At 32.6% G+C, this 23,710-nt stretch overlaps 2 protein-coding genes across 2 annotated transcripts in view; both read left to right on the plus strand.

The window, feature by feature from the left end:
* Positions 1-23,710, plus strand: part of LOC140444956 (transmembrane protein 47) — a 635,087-nt gene that overhangs the window by 8,274 nt on the left and 603,103 nt on the right. The gene's annotated exons all lie outside the window — the stretch shown is intronic.
* Positions 16,975-23,183, plus strand: LOC140444946 (uncharacterized). The gene is made up of 2 exons (XM_072536658.1): positions 16,975-17,749; positions 20,625-23,183. The coding sequence occupies exons 1-2, from the start codon at positions 17,724-17,726 to the stop codon at positions 22,579-22,581; spliced, it is 1,983 nt and encodes a 660-aa protein (XP_072392759.1). The 5' UTR covers positions 16,975-17,723; the 3' UTR covers positions 22,582-23,183.

The following is a 23,710-nucleotide window of genomic DNA, read 5'->3' on the forward strand; positions in this document are numbered from 1 at the left end:
TGTGCCAAATCTTATTATTCATGACCTGAATGTTGAAACTGTTAGAGAAGCAATAAAGGACTATCATCAAATCCACTCGTCAACGACCTCCTGACGCCACCACTGCTTAGAAAACTTAAACGGTTGGATCCCCTAGATCTTTCGATCACTAGAAACTAGATATAAGTTGTTTAAATTGTGAATAGGTGTTTGTATGAAAGTCAAACAAATTTGGTAATGTAAACTAAATATAGGTAAAGGGTGTTCACCACTGGATGTAGCTCCCACTGTGTCACTTTTTCTGTCTTTCAAACATATTGTTTATTGTTATATTGAACAGATTACTTACAATAAATAAAGTTACAAAAAACCGTTCAGAATTGTTAATGAGATAGAGTCTACCATATTCTCTATACATTATCTTTTTTACCGTCCTGTTCTGTGCATGCAAAAGGTCAGTGAATTTTTAAAAGCTCCTATTTTCAAAAGCATTGCATCAACTTGCATACTAATACACTCTATTTATTTTTAAAGCAGGAACTGCTTAATTAAGAAATGTTTATACTTTAGGTAAATGCTCAGCAAAAAACTCTACTGGAACAAAGAGACATCAAACCGTGTATTTTATATTTCGAAAAGCTTTTATACGGTATATTTCCTACAGGAAAATAAAAATAACTGCTTATTAAAAATGAATTCCATTCAAAGGAAGTTTAAAAAATCAGTAGCGTTGGTAGGAGGGAGGTTATTGGTACTATATTATTAAAATATTGATTATATTGGAAGTGAACTCATAATGTCAATCAAATGCTCGTTATCCGACACATTTTACATTGGTGGTTTTGTTTGGTCTGCGAATGGATTCCTTACTTAGTTGTTGTTTTATAAATTGTCAGGGAAATATCCTTTCAAGGTTTTTTCGATGTCCATCATGTGTTCATTTAGAGTTTTTCAACAAAATCAGTTAATTGCTACTTATTTTCTGACAAATGTAACAAAAGGACACATTAATTTTAATTTAATTTGGATTTTGATAACGATTTCCGAAGTGAATATATAATATACAGTGATGAGTGTCTTACCACCCGGCTTTTTAACGTAAGAGATAGAAAACATAGTTACCTTGTGAAATAAAAAGAGATGAAACTCCTAGAGGTGAGAAATAATCGGAGAAACCTATAATTTATATTACATTACATTATCACTAGCGATAGTCTCACACCTTTAGACGTTAGCTTCGAGCTAAATCACCTCGGTCATAATTATTATAAGTAACGTCGAATGTGTGACGTATTTCCATTTTTTAATTTCGCATAAAGTAAAAACTGATTGACCATAATAAAGCAAAAATGTGAATAAAATAATTTAATTAATAGTGATTATTTAATCTAAAGTTTTAAATTATTAACCAAGAATAATTTCTACTATGATTTGAGTTCAAAACCCACATATGATTTTCTTTTTTTTTTAATAATTTGAAATTATGCAAAGATCGCTTTGCTTTGAATCATTAAACATTTATGTCAGTCGTTACTAGTATTAGAAGTGTTTAAAGTTAAAACAAAAAATCTTATTGACAAAACAGTATCGTCGTACTTTCGAAAATAAAGTAAAAATTCTTCAAAATTAAAAGAACTTTTAAAGAATGTTTAAATAAGTAAAAATTCTACAAAAATAAAAAAGTATTGTAAATAAACGTATTTACAATATGTTCAAATAAGCCTTCATTAGCAGCAGAACAATAACCCAAACTGTCACTAAAGAATTATAAAAGTCTGATGGATCAGAGTTCAAGGCACGATGTTCTCATCGTTATATCTCTCATATAGTTTGGACTTGATATATCTCCAAATAAAAAAATCACAAGGTGCAAGATCGCAGGCCAAAAAATATCTCCGTGGCCACTAATCAATCGATTAGGAAAAGTCGCACTGAGATATTCACTGACGATGCGAGAATTATGTGCAGGACAACCATCGTGTTGAAACCATATGGAATCGAAAGTTATTGGTAAATTACGAAGGTGGATACCTATATCGTTTCTTTGGACAATATTTTAATTGCACGCACTCGAGCACACGCACATACACACGGCCAAAGGTTTAACTTTGAGTTACATTGTTTATGAGTTTTATTAGATTTACCGACAAATAGATCCGCTGTATATGTTAGAAGACCAAAAAGGATTTAAACGTGTTTTAGACTATTTTATTTTCACTATAATTATGCTTTAAAGAAATCATGAAATCAAACTGTTCTACAAAAAACAATTTAATTTGGTTTTAAATAAACTCTTGTCAAATTCCATTGTTTCATCCAGCGATTATTGTTTTTTTATATTTGTGTATTACAAAAAGAAAATATTTTACAATGACGAAATTCCAACAACTGTTTTCTTTGTGTATTTCCATTTCATACGAATATCGACATGGATTTTTATCTCATAATATTGGCTTTTTTCATTAATTAATTAAAAAAAATATTACTACAATAACAGAATCAATATTAAAACCTCAAACAACTATAGGGAATAACAAAATTAACAAAAAAATCATCATGAAATCAAAGTTTGCATTGTTAGATATATATTTAGTTGCCTGCAGTACATTCTGCAAAACTAATACAAAACTAATACAATAACGCAGTTAGTTTAATTAAAAAATACACTTTTATCGCGGTATATAAATGTTAAGCTTATTTTATATAAGAGCTTAGTATTAATTAAATCTAAAAAGTAAACGTTTGACAATATGAAAAAACTGCAAGATTTTCGCCAAAATCGATATAGCATAGATGTAATCTTTTAGACAAAAGCCCATGGGACATTTTTAAGCAGCATGAATCACACATAAATGAATACTACAATATGTACTTTAGAATAAAAACTTTAGAAACTGGTGAAATTCCATTCCACTTGATATTAATTTTTAACCAAGACGATATTGAAATTCTTAGAAGGAATAAAGAAAGATATTTAACGTTACTTTTAGGGGTACGAGCCCTGCACTACCTGCCTACATAATTTGGATATTATCAGTCAGTTCAGAACAAGCTATTACAAAAGTCGGTCGCAAAATCTCGTAACCTAAACCCGCTATATATCGCTCGCAAATACTCTCTTCGCTTATTAATATATCATAGGTATCTGTAACTAAGTAGTTACACTCGCATCGCATTATTGATAAAAATTATCAAGCCAATCATTTATAGTAACCAGTGTTTTCTAAAACCGTAGTTATACTTTTCATATAAGCAGTTAATCTATTCAAACCAGCAGTGTTGCCAGTAGTTCGCTTTAAACATAGAAACGACATTCCGCTAAGCAATTCTATTTGTAATTATATAATAATAGTGAAAATAGCGTCAGTGAAAAGTGTAGTGAATTATCCCATATCACAGTGTTTTCGGACGGATATCAGAAATTGTCTTAGCATTTAGCAATTAATCTTAGCATTAAATATAAGTTAGTGTTTAATCTGTTTTTCATTCCAGCCCCGTGCTGGTGGTCCTTCGTCCTTTAATTCTTTAACGAGTCTGTTTTCGGCATTCATATACATAGTTTCGGATAGGTCTATCAGCTAGAGCCCTACAAACAATACACGAGATATTTCTTGAATGCCTAGACGCAATCGGAGGTCTATTAATCAACACGACATGCTGGAGCTCATTAGTAGCCAGAATAAGTATATTAAAAAGGAGATTGTATGAAAATCAAATTGGAGATAGTAGAGAGGTACCGTCTTATAAGTCAACGCAAGCCTTTCTACAAAGAAGATTCCAAACGTTACAGTTGTTGCAGTCACAAAGGAACCAAGGAATTCAAGAAGGAAATGAAAAATACATTGTATAATGTGCAACGGAGACCACAGCGTAACACAATGTAGGGAGTTTCTGGAGCTCAGTACAAGAAACAGAATCAAAATTATTAAGAAACACAATGGTGCACAAATTGCTTATCGCATAGGAAGGAGTCGCAATGTTTTTCGTTTTTCCCAGCTGATATGTAGACAATGTAGTGGAGAACACCACACAGTGATACATTTTGAACGTGGATATTTGGGCAATATAAGAAACCCAAATGAAAGAAGAAAAGAAAATATCCCTGAAGGAAACAGGAGAGAATTCGGAAGTTCGGGCAATGGAAGAGACCGAACAAGAGGAGAAATAATAATTCCTGATAGGAACAGGGGAGGAAATGGTTATTCAGGCAATGAAAGATATCCGAATATTGAAAGGCGAGAATATGCTCAAGAAAATAGTGGATACAGAAATGGCAACGCTCATCATTGAGGACAGAACTCAGTTAACTGTGCAAGCCACAAGGATGTAGAAATCTTACTTGCCACGGCGATCTTGCGCATACTCTTATTTAATGAAAGCATTAATAGATCAAGGTTCGCAATGCTCATTAATTACGGAACAAGCGGCGACATTCTTGGGAAGGCAAAGAAAACCAATTCATGCTAGAATCTCAGGAATCGGTTCGGCAGGAGAAAAAATATCGAACTGGAGCACGAAGTTAATCATTGAAACACATTTTCAGAGTAACTTTGAAATGGAAACGGTGGCTTTGGGACTACCAAAAATAACCAAAGACTTACCAGAACACGAAATACTATGAGAAGAATACAATGAAAGAAATGTCTTGTTAGCAGACCCACGATACCAAAAGGTAAGGAAGATAGAAGTATTATTAGGAGTAAAGGAACACATTAACATATTGATGGATAGCATGCACTGAATAGGTAATGGGCTAGTCATCCAAAACACAAAATTAGGATGGATAGTGTCAGGAATTGCACAAGAAACAAAATCAAGGAATTTCGAAATGTGCATAAATAAAAGAAATAAAGAAATTCTGGGAACTGGAAGAAGTAGAGCAAGAAAGATAACTCTCAGTAGAAAAGCAAGAATGTGAAGAATACTATCGAGAGAAAGTCAAAAGAGATAAAGAAGGAAAATACTATATAGAAGAAGGAAGATATATGTTTGCTCTGCGGTGCAGCTTCTAATGTCATCTTTTATATTTCATATTAACTGTATAAAAAAATTCGTTACCTAGATCATCAGTTGATAATAAATCTTTATAATTTAAACACGAAGATCTCAGCACTCTAGAAACTATAAGGATCACCAAAAATGGTTTTAACTCTATGACTGTTAGTAGTTTAGAAACGCGAAGCATTTCAAATTTATTTCAGTTCTTCAGTTATATAGATATTTGTATTTTCAACAATCAATTTAGCATCTGATTTGCAACCAGGTAAATGCGAAACAATATTGTGAGCCGAAGTTCTTGTTTATTGTGGAGCCTTTTTGAACCACTGCCTATACTTATTTTTTACCAAAATAAAAATTCTCATAAATCCTGTTAACACTATCATTAAGCATATCAACAGAGATGCAAAATTAACAACGCCAGAGGAAATCTTTGCACTTCTTGAAATTTTCTTCCTTGCTGCTATAAAAAAGTTAAGCCATACTGATTTTAGAGAGATGGGCAAGAAATCCAAACCTTTCCGTCATGTATGGGATATAAACGTGTTTTCTTTCTAGTTGGAGCACTTCGGTTCAACGACAAAACAAGTCATGAAGAACGGAAGTAGACAGACAAATTTGCGGCAGTGCGAGAAATTACAGACAAATTCACAGACAACTATCGGAAAAATTTCTGCCCAGCTGAACGTATTACAACTAACGAAATGTTAGTTCCAGACCGTGCTCGTTATAGTTTTGTACAATATTTGCCTAACAAGCCCAACAAATATAGGATAAAAATATTTGCTTTGTGTGATTCAAAGATGTTTTATGTCTCAAATTTAGAAATTTACTGTGGCAAGCAGCCCGAAAGAAGATATAATCTATCAAACACTGCAACCGAGGAAGATATAATCTTCCAAACACTGCAACAGATGTACTCAGATTGGTCGAGCCCTTCAAAAATTTTGAAAGAAACTTGACCACAGTTAATTAATTGGTACACCAGTTATCCTTTGTCTCAAGAGCTGTATTTGGTTGGTACTATAAAAAAAAAAAAACCCACCGGAGTTACAACTGTCATATTACTTTCTACGCAGCACGCTGATGATTCTGTAGGTGAGAAGTTAGGCAAACCAGACATAGTACTATTCTACAATGAAGCTAAAGGAGGAATCAATGTAGTCGACCACATGTGCAGGAATTACACTGTCCAAAGACGAACTAGACGGTGGCCATTGATCGTATTTTATTAGCTTAAATTCATAGCTATATTGCAGGAATAAATTCCAATATTTTATTTAACACCACTAATTGCGATAAGGCCCTAAGTCACAGACACTTAAAAAATTTAGCGGATTTTCTAAAGACACCTTTGCAACAGAGAGCAAATATCACCAACCTATCTATTGGCATCAAAAGTTACTTAGCTCCATGTAAAAGTTCCGAGACTAAGACTCCAAAACTACCCGAAAAAACAAGAGGAAGGTGTACCAGTGCGGTCGAAAAAAAATAGAGCAACCACAATAAAGTGCCAAAGATGTGATCACCACACACATTTACTTAGGCCCATATTTATAGTCGGTACTCAAGTATCGGTCTATGCTTGAGGTCGACCTTGAGTCGTTTTTGTGTTTTATAAACTAATCTCAAGTACGAAATCGGGCTTGAGTACACAAAAATGACAGCTCGTGCTCAAGCATCGGATCGACCTGCCTTGAGCACGGGATCCTAACCTAACTTGTTTGTTTATTTTTATATTTTTTTCAATTCGCTTCCAACACAATATTTTTTTTTGTTTTTTGCGATGATTTATGGATATTGTTGTTCAACATCCAGGATAAAGTTATGGCAGCTTAATATTTGATCAAAGTTGATAAGAGTTAAAATGGAAACAGGACAAATTCCAGTATTATTAATAGGTGAATTATTATGAATAGTGAATATGCATGCAGCACAGGCACTATCTACTTACTCCAGTATTAAAGCAAGGTATTTATTGATAATAGGCTAAACAAAAAAATAGGTTATTTGATAGAGATATATTTTTAGCTAATGATCAACAAAATAGATATAATAGTGCACACATGTAAGAAATGTTACCAAAAGGCTATTTAGAACCTGGAAAATATGGTAAAAAGTAAAGTAAAGTAACAATTTATAAAACTAAAAAATGGAATATCATGCTTGTTAAATATAAAATAATATAATAATCGCTTTACAACCACCATAGTATACATTAAATAAAATGACCAAAAAATATACACACAACTAGTATTTACATTTAGAATTTTTAACAGTTTTCAATATAATACATACATTAAGTACAAAATAAGAATAGTTATATATAAATGATTGTTTTAAAAATCCATAACTATGGATTACTATTAACCTTTGGAATAATTCAAACCTTTTTTTGGCAAATGTTTTTTATTTGCAATTATAATAGCCATTACTTCATTGGTACCTAGTAGTGTTTATTATTATTACATATTGCCATAAGTACATTTAAGATTACTTACCATTTGAAGAACATTGACATTCTCTAGGAACAACAGGTGTCATATTACAAGTATTACTTGAAATTATTATTAAATGTACAGGTAAGATTTATCAAAATTATCATACATAACAACTCTTTATTTTGAACTGGAAAAGCAATGGAGGAAGTCAGATACTTCTGATGTTATTGTAATTACACTAACATGTCCTCCTAGCTGGTGGGCATGCTTTTGTCCTGCAATTATACTAAGTGTGAGTATATAGTAAATTTACCTCTTCCAAATACTGTGCTGTCCCAGGGACAGTCGATGCTTACATATCTATATGTCGGGAACAGCAACTTTCACAAACTCCAGAACTATATCAGGCTTTGGTTTTTTCAAAGGGACATCACCTGTAGCCAGCATGCTGTTGTTTCTCTGCATTTTCTACGACAAAAACTTTGCTTAAATAAATAAAAGTATTTTACCTCTGTTTCAATTTGTTTTACATTTTTCGTAGCTGTTCTGAAGTCCTTAATATATCTGCCTCAGGCTGGCAGTTATATAATAGGCTGTATTTGTACTCACAACCCTTATTTTTTCATTAAGGGAGCACCGTCTATCCTTTTATTCTCTACAGTATTATTTTCTTTACCAGCTGGATTATAAACACCTTTCCTTTTGTTGAATAAACTGCATATTTAGTACAATTTCCGCTCATCTAAAAATGCACATAACTGAAATTTATTCCCTCGAATGCATATTTTTTATAATATATTACATATCTTAAAATAATTTATTAAAAATTAATTTTTTTTAATACACAACATGCCTCTTCTTCAATAAAGTTAAATTTAGCGCTAAAATCGTTTAGTGACATTGATAATAATTGACAGAATCTTCTTTTTGTTGGATGTTACCAATCAAATTTACTTAAAATCCCTAATTTTCGTGCTTGAGATCAATCTTGTACGAGAATACCCGAAGTATCGTTTATAGAACACAACAAATACTTGAGCATGACTTTGACGTAAGTTCGACTTGGCGGAGCACGTGCTCAAGCACGAGCTTGAGTACCGACTATAAATACGGGGCTTAGAATGCCAGCATCATGAAAATCAAACAGAAAGTCTTTAAAATGAATTTCCTTTTTGTATCTTTTATGTTCATCTAAGAATTCTTTTTTATTATTGTATTTTATACTTTATTATATTTTTTTACGTAAAATATGTATTTATTTATTCCAATGTATTTAAGAAATGTAGAGTGTTACCTTAAATACCTTCTTATTTTTGTCTGGCGTACAAAGTACGCCAAGCGACCACTTGTGTAAAAAATATTCTAATATGAACCGGCTCCTCGAAGGCGCCACGCTCTTACTTAAAGGTTAACTAGATCGTCTCTAATAACTGCACTATTTATTACCTTATCCACAAATTTCGGCGCTTAATATCGTATCTTCACGAATTAAATTAATTCCAGATGTGATAACTCAGTTATTAATGTCTTTATTCTCTTAAGGTAATTAGAGTTTTACGATTCAAATACTTCAGCTTACAGGCATAAGGAACACCAAAAACAAAACAAATTGGCGGCGGTTACGAGAATATTTACATTTCCTACTAATTAGCGTGGAGTGCTATCTGGAGCTTTAATTGAATGCTCTAGTAAGAAACGGAACAAATGGAAATAGGAAGCGTGGCTGTAACTTATCGGAATAGTTTCTCAGTTCCGTAATTAATATACACGCCTAATTATTACACATATTTTATGTATAAACCGCATTTTCTAGTATTTCAGTCTTCAATTATTCAGATAATAGTTACGACAGATTTCCAACAGACTATAGTCAAGAACAAATATTGTGAAAGTTAAAGTGAAAAGGAGCACTTGCTCTTTACTCCAAAATACTCTTAGCAATCTTCATAACTATTCCGCTAAAATTGGAGTAAAATTTTCATCTGGAAAATATAAAGTCATACATTTCACTAGAAAAGTGATTGATAAACACAAATTATTAGGGCTAAATAGAATCAATATCTTAAAAATTCTAGCTCATCATCAATGGGGGACAAAAGAGAAAGTCCTCTTAAGAAATTACAGAAATTTGATCCGCTCTAGATTGGATTACGGAAGCATTATCTATATATGTGCTTCCGAAACTCACTTTAAAAGCCTGTCACAATGCTTGTTTACGCATCAGCCTTGGCGCCTTTAAATCTAGTTATTCCGATTTCCCCTGATAGTTGCGGTTACTAGCTTGAAGTCAACGAGTCTTATTTTGTAGAAAAATATATCACAATTTCTAGGTATGATCGTCCAAGTTCAGCTCATGGTGCCACCCTATTTCTTTCTACAGATAATGATTTTTCTCCTATAACAAAATATGACTTTCTGTTGAATGAAGCCTTTTTGAGTTTTCATTGGTTTATAACAAGAATCTTACATACATTCTTTGCATTTATAGATCACCTGATTCTTCCACGAAACTATTTTTTCAGAACTTGCTAAATTTTTTAGACGACTTGCCCAATAAAAGTAGAAAAATTTTATGCGCTGACTTGAATATTAATTACGCTGTTGCGTGTGCTACCCAATTATCCTTGGTCAGTATATTCGAATGCACGTTAATTCTACTACAAGAATTACTAAAACAACATATACCATAATTGATTATATTGTCTAAGATTTCTCACCCCTTGATGTGCTCTCTACAATTATTAAGGCAGGACTATCTGATCATGAAGCAGTATATACCAAGTTTAACACTCTTAACAAACCATCCTCGAAAACCCAATATTTAGGTAGGATTTTTTGCCCTCAGAACTTTTCGTAAATTCCAAAATTTGTGCTTGACTTCTGGATGGCACTTTCCCTATGTGGACGTGGACTCTAATTTCAGTGATTTTTTGGATAGGCTTGTCTGTATTTTCAATAAGGGATTTCCTTTAATTACAATTAAGTCAAAACATCACAAACCCTGAACTACAAAAAGTATATACCAAACATATCTCCAAGTACAGGGAACCTATCTAAAACTTATCAAAACAGCTAAAAAATTGTACTATCAAAATCGTCTCTCTCTCTCTTGTCGTTTCCTCATTGCTGAGGATCGTGATTTCCTACAATGCGGGCTGTCAATTCTCTCCATCTCTTGCGATTTTGGGCTGCTCTCATGGACTCGGAAAACGTCTCTCCAGTGGCTTTCTGTACTTGATCTGACCATCGGATAGGTGAGCGTCCTCTGCCTCTACGTCCTTCTACGTTTCCGCATACAATTAGTCTTTCTAAGTTGTCATTGTCTCTTCTCGCAATGTGGCCAAAAAACTTTAAAACATTTGCAAGACACTGAGAGGAGAGTCTGGTCTGAATGTTTTTCGAGAATCCACTGATTGGATCTGTGCTCCGTCCACGAGACGCGTAGCATTCGTCTTCAGCACCACATTTCGAATGCGTCAATCCTTTTCCTATCCTCTGATTTTATTGTCCATGTTTCGGCACCGTAACTGAAGATTGAAAAAATGAGTGTCCGTACCAGTCTCATTTTGAGTTTTTTGGATAAAGAGCGGTCCTTCCATATTTTTGACAGTCGACTCATCGCGTTCTTGGCCATCCCTATTCTTCTGCGAATTTCCGTATGGGAGGAGGCTGCATTGCTTAAGGAAGATCCTAGATACGTGAACTCGTCTACTTTCTCGAATTGATTTAGGGCGCCTGTTGTTTGGAGGATATTCGCGTGGTCCACAATCATGATTTTTGTTTTCTGATTATTAATCTTGAGCCCACACTTGTTGCTTTCGGTTTCTACTCTCTTTATCAGTCTCGACATCTCCTCTTCAGATGTTGCTATCAGTGTTGTATCGTCTGCGAATCTTAAGTTTGAGATCTTTTTTCCTGCAATGGAGATGCCGCCTCTCCATCCGTCGAGTGCGTTCCTCATTATGTATTCTCCGTATAAATTGAACAGGTCTGGAGATAGTATGCACCCTTGTCGTACACCTCTGCTGGTTTTGAAGGTATCAGATTGCTGGTTTTCAATTCTTATTTTAACTGAGTTATCTTTGTATAAGTTTTTAATTAATATTGCCAAATGATCTGGAACTCCCATCTCATGAAGAACTGTCCAGAGAACTTCCCACTTCACACAATCAAATGCCTTTTGGTAGTCTAGAAAACAGATTATTATTGGAATTTTAAATTCGCGGGCCTTTTCTATGAGCTGCCGCATATTAAGGATTTGCTCTCTCGTACCCTTCCCTTTGACAAAGCCTGCTTGTTCTTGGGGAATTTGTTTGTCTAAGTATTGTTGCAAACGGCGTTTAATGATTCTTAGTAATATTTTGCTTGGATGGGAAATCAGTGAGATGGTACGATAATTACTACACTTTGTAGTTGTTCCTTTTTTATGGATTGGTATGCACAATGATGTGCGCCATTCTCTGGGCCACTTTCCGCATTTCCAAATTTTATTACAAAGTTTCCACATTATGTAACATCCTTTGTCTCCCATGTTCTGAAGGAGCTCTCCCGTGATATCATCGCAGCCAGGGGATTTATTCTTCTTGAGGTGAGTTACAGCTTCTTCAATCTCGGACAGCAGAATTTCAGGTTCAGGGTTGTATGCGATGTTTTCAAAATCGTCTGGAAAGCTTTAAAAATGTTGCAAAGGAAACTTGATCGATAATAAACGATCTTCGAAATAAAACTAACACAGCTCAAACATTTTCTCTTCCAAACCCTGAAAATCTAAATGAATACTTCGTTAATGTGAGTAAAAATATAACATCAACTATTTTACCACAACAAGATCCTATTTCCTATCTCCCCAATTCAAAAAAGGTCTCGAAACAATCAGTAGTATGTATCAAAATCAAATCTTCCTGTAGTACTGATGGACTATTCATAAAAATTTTCTTAAAGCTCCCAAAAAAATGTGTTGGAAGTCCTGGTCTCACTAATTAATGATTCTTTTGAAAAAGGTATATTTCCAAAGTGCCTAAAGACAGCCATTATTGCCAGCCATCTTCATAAGGGTGGTGAAAAATCTAATGTCTGCAACTATTGCCTTACTACCGGTCCTATCTAAAATTATTGAGAAACTTATAAAAGTCCGATTTATGCCCTTTCTCGTTGAAAACAACATTTTATCACAAAGTCGTGGTTCTTATTGGCCGCAGCGGAGATTGCCATGTTTGGTACGCACTCAGCTATGGAGATTGACACTTTTGATGCCAACATGAACTTTTCACTGCGATTTGTATAAAGTTAAGACCGCTTTTGGTTATTACAAATAGTTTTATCTAACAGATAATAAAAAAACGCAACAGATGGCGTCCCTAACTCATAACGACCAACTTTTTAGCTATTATCCTTTAGTTGTCTTTTTATCTTAGCGTGATTGTTACAAACGATTTTTATGTTATGTATGAGTTACAAAAGTACGCAAAGAAATTTAATACAACAATTATATTCTTTATAACTCCCAACATAAGTTATAATGACAACTTTTTGCAGTATACGTCACGTAAGTCACAATCCAACACTCGGCGCTTCACGTGGTTGGTTTAGTATGCCTATCTAGCAAATCATTTCAAGTTTTTGGACCGAAAAATATCAGCGGAGTTATAAAAAGCTTTCCGGAGTTTGGTGTATCTTCATGAAGGGTCATAAAATAAAATTATGGAATGTTTGGGTTTTCTAAGGCAGGATCGGTCTCATTTAATCATTTTTTTAGTACAAGTAAAGGTGTGTTTAAAAAATATTGATCTCTTAACAGAGTACAAAAAATGTAGAGCTGAAGCAAGGAGAATCGTAAAAAAAACCAAACAAGAATCTTGGCAGAAATACATACAGGGTGGCGCACCGAAAACGAAACAGATGCATTTACTGGCAGATGATTCCTTTAAAAAAAAAACGCTTGGATCCGTCGATTTTGTTATCGAGGGGGAAACAAAATTGGCATAAAATCACATTAACATTTGCAGCCCCCTAAGCGGGGGTGGCACCATCCCTAAAATCTTAAATGGAAAGGGGGGTCGAATGATCCATCATTTAAAAGGTCTTTCAACTCCCTTTACAATGATGTAAAATTCATGTACTTCAATTCAGTAGTTTTGGAGATTTATTGATTTAAAGTTTAAATACATCATCGTAAGAGGAGATCAATACATAGCAGCAAAGTTGTTAAAAAATAAAGAATGAACTGACCTGTCAGCCGAGTAAATGTTGAAAATGACCACCATTACTTTCCATGCAATAATAAAGATTTTGCTGAAAACGTTGCCGGACATTTTGCAATATTTGAGGAGTAATTTGATGGCACTCATTCACAATTCTTTGTCGTAAATCTTCTAAGGATGTTAGATGAGTAGCATAGATTTTGCTTTTTAAGTAACCCCACAAAAAGAAATCCAAAGGTGATAAATCTGGCGATCTTGGGGGCCATTCAACGGCACCTCTTCTACCAATCCATTGACCTGGAAAGGTCTGATCTAAATAATGCCGAACTCTTAATGCGTAATGTGGTGGGGCACCATCCTGTTGGAACATCAACATATTCTCAACGTATCTACCATCATTCTGATTTTCAATTATATCTGTTAGCGCAGGATCTATGGCATTTTGCAGTAATTCCAAATACATTTCACCAGTCAAATTTCCAGGTAAGAAAAAAGGACCAACCAAATGATCGCCAAAAATGCCAGCCCAAACATTTAATTTTTGTGGCTGCTGTGTATGTACCTCATGGTAAATTCTGGGATTAGAGTCCGACCAATATCGACAATTATGACGATTTACTTCGCCATTTAAAAAAAAGGAACATTCGTCGGAAAAGCAAATGTTAAATAAAAATTGTTCATCGTTTGTAATTCGTTCACTCATAACTTCACAAAATTCTAATCGCTTATCAAAATCGTCTTCATTAAGTTCTTGTACAAGGTGAATTTTATACGGATAAAAATTATGGGCCTTTAGAATCCGTTGGATAGTACGTCGACTAACACCACACGAAGTTTGCAATTTGCGGGTACTTAATGTAGGATCTACAATAACTTGCCCTAAGACCCCCACTTCTGTAGCTTCGTTCCTTATAGGATTTTCAATATTACGTTTTTTATTGGCGACTGATCCAGTTTCCCAAAATTTAGCTACAAGTTCTAGAACATATTTTCGGTGCACATTATTGTTCTCATGTCGCTCATTAAAAATTTGTGCTGTTCTATTAGAGCACTGATTATTTCCGAAAAATATTTCAATAATTTCAACCCTTTCTGCCGTGGAATATACCATGGTTAATTTATGTATAAAGCAACAAATGATATTTTAACAACAAAGATTGGTCAAATCAATCGCAAACTAATGTACTATTTCCTATTTAAAATAAGTACGTGGCATTCTCTACCTATCTTTCTTCAAGAAACAACTTTTTTTGTCACAAAGGACACTTCAATTGCTATTTTTATTATTAATAAACCATGGGCGTAGTAAATAAAAGCATTTACTTATCAAGAAAATGCTTTTACTCAAATTTCTTCTGAAAGAAGTACAAACTAATTTGATGTACCTATTAAAGTCTACTTTAAACTTTAAATCAATAAATCTCCAAAACTACTGAATTGAATACATGAATTTTACATCATTATAAAGGGAGTTGAAAGACCTTTCAAATAATGGATCATTCGACCCCCCTTTTCATTTAAGATTTTAGGGATGATGCCATCCCCGCTTAAGGGGCTGCAAATGTTAAAGTGATTTTATGCCAATTTTGTGTCCCCCTCGAAAACAAAATCGATGGGTCCGAGCGTTTTTTCAAAAAAGGAATTATCTGCCAGTAAATGCCTCTGTTTCGTTTTCGGTGCGCCACACTGTATAGTATTAACAGCAAAACAGATATTTGATCGGTTTGGAAAAAAGTTAAAAAAAAATAACAGGACAGCATCTTCTTCTTAGCCTTCTCTCGCAACTCCTTCCGTCGATCTCTATCCTGAGCAACATACTATCAATTTTTTCCGGCTATTCTTTTTATGTCATCCACCGATCTCATATGTGATCTTCCCTTTGGTCGTCTACCTTTGTAAGGTCTCCAATGTTGTATTGTGGCGTTCAAACGTTGGTCTTCTTGTCTAGCAGTGTGACCTGCGAAGCTCCATTTGAGTCTAGCAATTTTTGTCGTGATATCCTCAACTTTTGTTTTGATCTTACCCAGTCGTTCCTCTTTTTATGTGGCAGGACAGGACAGCATACTTATCAACAAATTGTAATCTAGAAGATGAAAGAACGTTACTAACTGACCCAGAGGATATAGTAAATGAATTAGCTGATACCTGTCAAAAATTCTCATCCAGCCAAAATTACAGTAACGAGTTCTTATAACTGGCAAACAACAGGAGACAGTACCTATTACAATTTCCGACGAATTCAACCTTATCAATACACTTTTTATTTATGGGGAGTTTCAAGAAGCACTTGACGTCTGTTTCATCCTCCATGTCTGGACTCAAGTATGTCCAGGTGACATACCTGTTGCGTAACAGTCAACATTTAATATTTTTATTTAATTTTGTATCATATCATCATATCACACTTTATATTAGTTTTAAGGTTTAGATTTGTAAAATTCTTTTGTACCATCCAATAATCTGTACGGGTGCCGATAGCTTGTATTTAAAAGAACTTTCAAGATATAAGCTTCTAAAGTCTTCAAAGAATCATAACAATGAAACGATGATTAGTAATCTCCAAATTATCGGTTTGAGTCATTCGAAAAATCCCAACAGTAAGGAAAGTTGAAAAATACCCTTCTCAGGTAGTTTTACCAATGAAAGGATAGTTTAAGGTAATTTAAATGTAAACATATCCTTAATATACGTCGAGGGTCAGGGGGGCGATTTCTCAATTTGAAGAAACCGTTACCAGCGGAGTCTCATTCAAGGGGGCGAGTTGATATCAGTTTGAATCCAGCATTGGATGAGCTAAAAGCTCTTGTTCGCGCTAGCCGCACATCAGAAGATTTAACACAGTCGGTATATTAATAATTTTACTCAGTTCGTGTCAATATTGCATCACCGACAAGTTATCAATTTTTTTGCACATAAATTCAAGACGACTAAATTTCATAAATCAGCTATCGTAAGCAAGTTATCGGCGTCCAAAATACGTAATTATTTAAATAGACATTCTTTGCGAAACTTTCATTTGTCCCAGTTTTCTGGGTGGTCCTGCAAAAAAGTATAGAAAAGTGAACCTATTTCCCTAAGGACAAAACTTGTTCCCCAGGGGAAAAACCAGCGAACTATGACTGGTGCGCGAAACAAAGGCATCAGGACAAGGTGTAAGGACAAACACACCTGTATCTTCGCTCAATACCAATACAATTTAATAAAAAACTTCCCATGGAAACAAAAGAGTTTCTACTCAAATTTTAATATTATTTGGTACAAAAATCATTTCAAAAAATCTGGAAAAATAGCACTGTTATCCATATATTTTAACAAAATAATCAAAATCATATCGTCCTATATGATGTAATGTACCTACCTACTCACATGTAAGATAATTAAAGTATCTATGTATTTCTATATAGTTTTTAGTCACCTGGTATATGTTATTTACAATTATGAAAAGTTCTCATGTATAATCACTAATAATTATTTGCTGTTAGAAATCAGAATCAATACTCTTCATAAATATTTTCCTATTTAGAATAAATAAGTTTCGCTAGTTTATTCACCTAATACTTCGTATCTATGGAATAATAATAATTTATTTCTCTTATTTCTTTGTTCGATAAGCTATCCGTATTTGCTATTTTAATATTAATATTTGAGTCCAATCTCTTGTACTCAAATCCATCCAGAAACATCGTTAAATAATTGTAGATAACAGAACTTATATATTCATAGTTTTAAGAAATAACAAGCAGAGTGTAATTTTCATCCTCTAATATAATAAATTTATACATGTCAATATATTCTGTTTAATTCCAAAACAAAGAGTTAGTCCGGAGAAGAAATAAACGCATAGTATTCCATAACAAAATTTGGTGTCAGAAGTGGGATATTAGTAGCAGAGTTCCTCTGATTGCTGATAGAAGGAGAGCTGAGGAATTTTTGAATTGACTTGTTTCCTTCGAGGAATCATTCAAAAAAAAACTGTCAGTGTGGAAAAATCGCCACTACAACTAATTACATTGGGGTCCAGTACATCCAGTTCGAAATCCAGTTCCAGTCATAACCCAATTGTAGTTCCATCGGAAGTAGAGGTGAACCCGTGGAATAATAGACTATGCGACCAACAACAATATTCTACTTGTAAGTACATTCTATCTTAAATTCTGTCTCATATTTTAAAAATCTTGTAAACGTATGTCTACTTTATATCCTGATATAAGTAACTTATTTGACGAACAAATACCTTCTCCCGACTCAAATTCTCTTTCAAATTCTTCTACTTCTAATTCAAATAAAATGTCAGTATCAATTGAAATAGCTGAAAAACTTCTCATTCGATTTGATGGTACAAAATCAAAATTATACGAATTCATAGACAATTGTGATAAAGCATACAATTTAGTAAATCCGCAATCCAAACCCATCTTATTAGCCATTATAGAAACTAAATTAACCGATAAAGCTAGGGCCATAACTAGAAACAGAACATTTGACGAATGGAAAGATTTAAAAGACTTCTTATTAGATGCTTATTCTGAACGCCGAACTGAAGGTCAGTGGCAATTGGAATTACATTCCTTACGTCAGATGCCCAGTGAAAATGTAATGTCATTTGCAAATAAAGTTGAAAATTGCTATATAAAATTAATAAATACACTTGATCCAGACTTATCTCCAGATGCAAGAAATGCATGTACTAAACTCTTAAAAACTCAAGCACTAAATGTCTTTATTAGAGGATTAAACAAAGACCTCTCTATTTTAATCAAAGCCCGAAATCCAGATTCCTTAGAAAGAGCTGTTGCTATAGCAATTGCCGAAGAACAAGAACAGTTATCAAGACAAGAAATTTTCAGACCATTCTGTAATATTTGCAAACGAAATAACCATTCCTCAAATAACTGTCGATATAAAAACAATTCAGATAGAAATGTTAGACATCTTCAAAATTCTAGTTTTCAAAACCCAAAATATCCTAATTCAAATCTTCAAAGGTCAAATTCTCAAAATCAAAATTATAAACCTTCAAATTCAAATTCCAATTCTGATTTTCCTCCAAACTTAAGAAAAGAAAATACCAACACTTCCCAACGTTTTTGCAGATACTGCAAAAAACCAGGTCACGTTATAGAAGAATGTAGAAAACGCGAATTTAACAATAAAAACAAAAATCCAACAAATTCTTTAAACTTCCAGAATCCTCGACAACCAACGGTCGATTCTCGAGGAGTTCGTTCAGTTCAGGCCGTATCACAACCATCAACTTCTCAGTCACTTCCTATGTAGATTTACCCTTAGTAAATAATTCCAATCCATCCTCTTGCAAGTTTCTAATCGATACAGGCGCAGATATTTCTTTAATTAAATATTCAAAAATACTAAACATTCCAAAAATTTATTCTAAGTCTATTACTCTACGAGGCATTGATAAAAATGTCTTAAATCCAAATAAAACTATATGTAGTTGTAACGTAAATTTCAAGATAAAAGATTTTGTCCAAACTCATGTTTTCTATGTCGTAGAAGACGATTTTCCTCTTCATTTCGACGGTATATTAGGTAGCGATTTTTTTGAAATAAATAAATGCCAAATTGATTATAAAGAAAATAAATTAAACTTTAAAAATTGTTCTATTTCAATCGAATATATAAAATCTCCATTAAACAATGACAATGACGAATTTCTGAGAGATCAAAATATCGAGACAAGTTCTAATATCGATGAAATATTTCCTTATGATGCTAAATCCATAGAGGATCATTCTTATTTAGAAACCAATGATATCCAAATAACCTTAAGTAGTGAAGAACTACTATCCAATCCAATTCAATCTAAATCTAACTCTAAATCCAAAGAAAATTCAAGTCCAAAATGTGTAAAATCCACTGAGATATGCACAAATAAAACTTGTAACTCTTCACGAAATCATAAATCAAAATCCTGTTCAGAAGAAAAATCCTGTTCAGACGATCTTATACTAAATCAAAACTCTAATTCTAACTCAAGAAGTAATAAAACTATTCTATCCGCAAGAACTGAAACAATTGTTCAAATTAAAGTAATAAATAATGAATTAAGCGAAGGATTATGTCCCGAACGCGAAATCTTTAAAGGTGTATTTTTATGTCCTAGTGTTGTTAAAGTAAAAAATGATTTCTTTTTAACCTCAATCGTAAACACTACTGAAACGGATGTTGAATTAAACGATATTCAAGTAGCAATAGAAAAAATTCCAAATTTACAAAACAATGCAAATATACGAAAAATGTCTTCTTATAAAGATAATACGAATTCTAACAGAATTGCTAAATTAAAAAATGCCTTGAGAACAGATCATTTAAATAGTGAAGAAAAATCATCTTTAATTTCTATTTGCAAGGAGTACAATCATATCTTTTATCTGGAAGGAGATCAACTTACCAGTACAAATGCCATAACTTGCAAAATTCCTTTAAATTCTAATGTACCTATTAGCACTAAATCATACAGGTATCCTGAAGTACACAAACATGAAGTCGAAACTCAAATAAAAGGTATGCTAGATCAAGGTATTATGGGACGAATGGCTAGATTTTGCTATGTTTTCATATAATACAACTAATCATACTTCAACCAAATTCACACCATATGAACTAATATTTGGATATACACCTAATCTACCTAGCAGTATAATACGACCAGTAGAACTCAAATATACATATGAAGATTATTTAGATAATTTAACACTTAAGCTTAGAAAATCTCATGAGTTAGCAAAAACGAATCTATTAGAATCTAAAGTAGTCAGTAAAAAATATTATGACCAAAAGATTAATGACACCGTTTTCTTAGAAGGACAATTAGTATATCTCCAAAATGAGCAAACAAAGAAGGGTCAAACCAAAAAACTTACACAAAATTATAATGGACCTTATAAAATTCTAGAGATAAATTCTCCTGTCAATTGCACAATTTTAGTAAATAAAAAACCAATAAAAGTTCACATGAATAGATTGAAACATGCTTTTGTTTCAGGTATGCAATAATATGGCTGACAAATAGTGAACAAATTCACAAGAAATATACCAATACTCCTATCAACAAATCACCTGGAATCTATTACGAACACATAAAAAATGTTCAATTTATTGAAACTCATTGGAACATATTAAGTCATATTCCTTTACAACCTTTTACAGACAAATTAAATTTTGTAGATCTCACCTATCAAAAAACATTAAGACTGTGTCAAAACAAACCAGTTCTTATTGAATTACGATTATGCGATACTTCACTAAAACTCTTAGGACAAATCATACCTAGACTCTTTCAAGATGAACAAACTTTAAAAAACATAATTCTGCATGAACATTTTAGACCAAAACGCGCTCTATTTAATGCAATTGGATCTGTTTTCAGGACCTTATTCGGTACCTTAGACAGTGATGATGCTGAAAATTTCAATAATGCTATTAACAAAGCTGAAAGTAACGAAAATCATCTTCTTGATTTACTAAAACAACAAATTCATGTAGTAAAAGCCACGATTGCAAATTTTAATAACTCTATTACAAATCTAGACCGAAACAAAGTGATTTTTGATAAAAATTTTGAATCAATTACCAATTACACAGATAAAATGAATAATAAATATTTTAATTTAGATTTAAAACAAAAAATTGAAGAACATTTTACCTTACTAACTTTCTTTATAACAGAATTACAACAAGAATATTCTACTTTAATAAACGTTATTCTATTTGCAAGAAATAATAACCTTCATCCTTCTGTTATAACACCTGAGCAACTAATTCAAGAATTATCTAAAACGGTAACGCATTTACCTAGTACATCGACTTATCCATTTCCATTGACTATCGATTATGCTCATAAATATTTCGATATCATTTTACTTAAATATATATATTTTGATAACAAGATTTTAATTACGGTTAGTATACCTTTGGTTAGTAATACTCCTTATTCTCTTTTTAAACTAATATCTCTTCCTATAATTCATCCAACATTAAAGAGACTTACCTTTATTCTTCCATCTGTCAAATATCTTGTTCTTTCAGAAAATAGAAACATTTATGTTACTATTGATACATTAGAAGACTGTTATTCATTAGATGAAGAAAAACTTATTTGCAAAAATCCTGATACTTTCCGATTTACACACACTAATCCAATTTGTGAAACTGAATTGTTAACTTCAATAACAAACATACCATCTAGTTGCGATACTCGTATAATTCAAACAGAATATGAAATTTGGCATAAATTAAACAAACCAAATTCTTGGATATATGTTTTACCCAAACCAACAGATTTAACTTTAAGCTGTCAGACTAGTACGCCAATATCTATTGTTCTTTCAAACACAGGTATTTTTTCTACTTCGAATAATTGCAAAACTTACACCGGATCAACTATTTTGATATCTGTCTCAAATCCAAAAGAAAGTAATTTTCAGTCTATCATTCCAGATTTATCCCTTCCAGAAGTCTGTTGTGATGATATTAAGATAAATAATGAATCCAAATTACACCTTGTTCCCTTACAATTAAATAATCTCGATCGAGATGCATTAAATTTAGCAAGCCATAAACTAGATAATTTAGAGAAAATGACCTCAGAAACAAATATTAATTTTTCAGACACAATAAAAAATAGTTCTTATTTCACTTATGCAATCTTATTTTTGATAAAATGTATGTTACTTTATATTTTATACAGGATAATTAAATATTTTTACCGACGATTTCGTAGAAATCCGTCACATAGTTGTCAACAAATTACAAATTGTTTAACACTAAATATATGTCAAAGTAAACGAAAACATGTACATGAGACAGATTTAAGTATAGATTGTAAACATAATAAAGACAATAATTATAGTGAATCCAAAAAGTGTGAAGAGACTAGTTTCACAGAGACTACACCGATAAGACGAAGTGAAAGACTATCGAGACTAAAAGAAACTATTTAAATGTGTTAAAATAAAATAATAATGTATACAAATGTTTTATACCATTTAAATGAAAATTCATTTTACAATTATTTTCATTCTTACAAAAGGAGGTGTAATGTACCTACCTACTCACATGTAAGATAATTAAAGTATCTATGTATTTCTATATAGTTTTTAGTCACCTGGTATATGTTATTTACAATTATGAAAAGTTCTCATGTATAATCACTAATAATTATTTGCTGTTAGAAATCAGAATCAATACTCTTCATAAATATTTTCCTATTTAGAATAAATAAGTTTCGCTAGTTTATTCACCTAATACTTCGTATCTATGGAATAATAATAATTTATTTCTCTTATTTCTTTGTTCGATAAGCTATCCGTATTTGCTATTTTAATATTAATATTTGAGTCCAATCTCTTGTACTCAAATCCATCCAGAAACATCGTTAAATAATTGTAGATAACAGAACTTATATATTCATAGTTTTAAGAAATAACAAGCAGAGTGTAATTTTCATCCTCTAATATAATAAATTTATACATGTCAATATATTCTGTTTAATTCCAAAACAAAGAGTTAGTCCGGAGAAGAAATAAACGCATAGTATTCCATAACAATGATTAACATATTCTTGATGTAAACTTATGAAAAAATGGTCAGCAAAAGATTAATGTGGAACCTAGAACACAATAATCAACTCACCACCGAACAAGTTGGCTTTAGACCAGCAGATCTACAAACGACAACATTATAGATCTGGAAAAAGCTATTCACGAATCTTTTAAAAATAATCAAAAATGTATGGCAATTTACTTTGACAACTAAAGCATTTGATACAGAATGGAAATACCGTATATTGAATATTCTTCTTCTTCAAGAAGAAGAAGAAGAAGAATATTCTAAAAAATTTGGGATATCAATGAAATATTTTTGCCTACATAAACAATTTTTTAACTCGAAGGAAATGTCAAGGCCCAGTGAATGGTGCTATATCCTATCTAAGAGAACAACAAAACGGAATCCCACAAGTCGATTATTAGTCCTTCTCTTACTTCTCTATTTTTATTAGCAATAAAAATATAATAAAATTATTGTGAAACCTGTTCATGTAAGACTATATGGTGACGATCTAACTATTTA

This window comes from Diabrotica undecimpunctata, chromosome 7 (assembly GCF_040954645.1).
Source record: "Diabrotica undecimpunctata isolate CICGRU chromosome 7, icDiaUnde3, whole genome shotgun sequence".
Taxonomy (NCBI): Eukaryota; Metazoa; Arthropoda; class Insecta; order Coleoptera; family Chrysomelidae; genus Diabrotica; species Diabrotica undecimpunctata.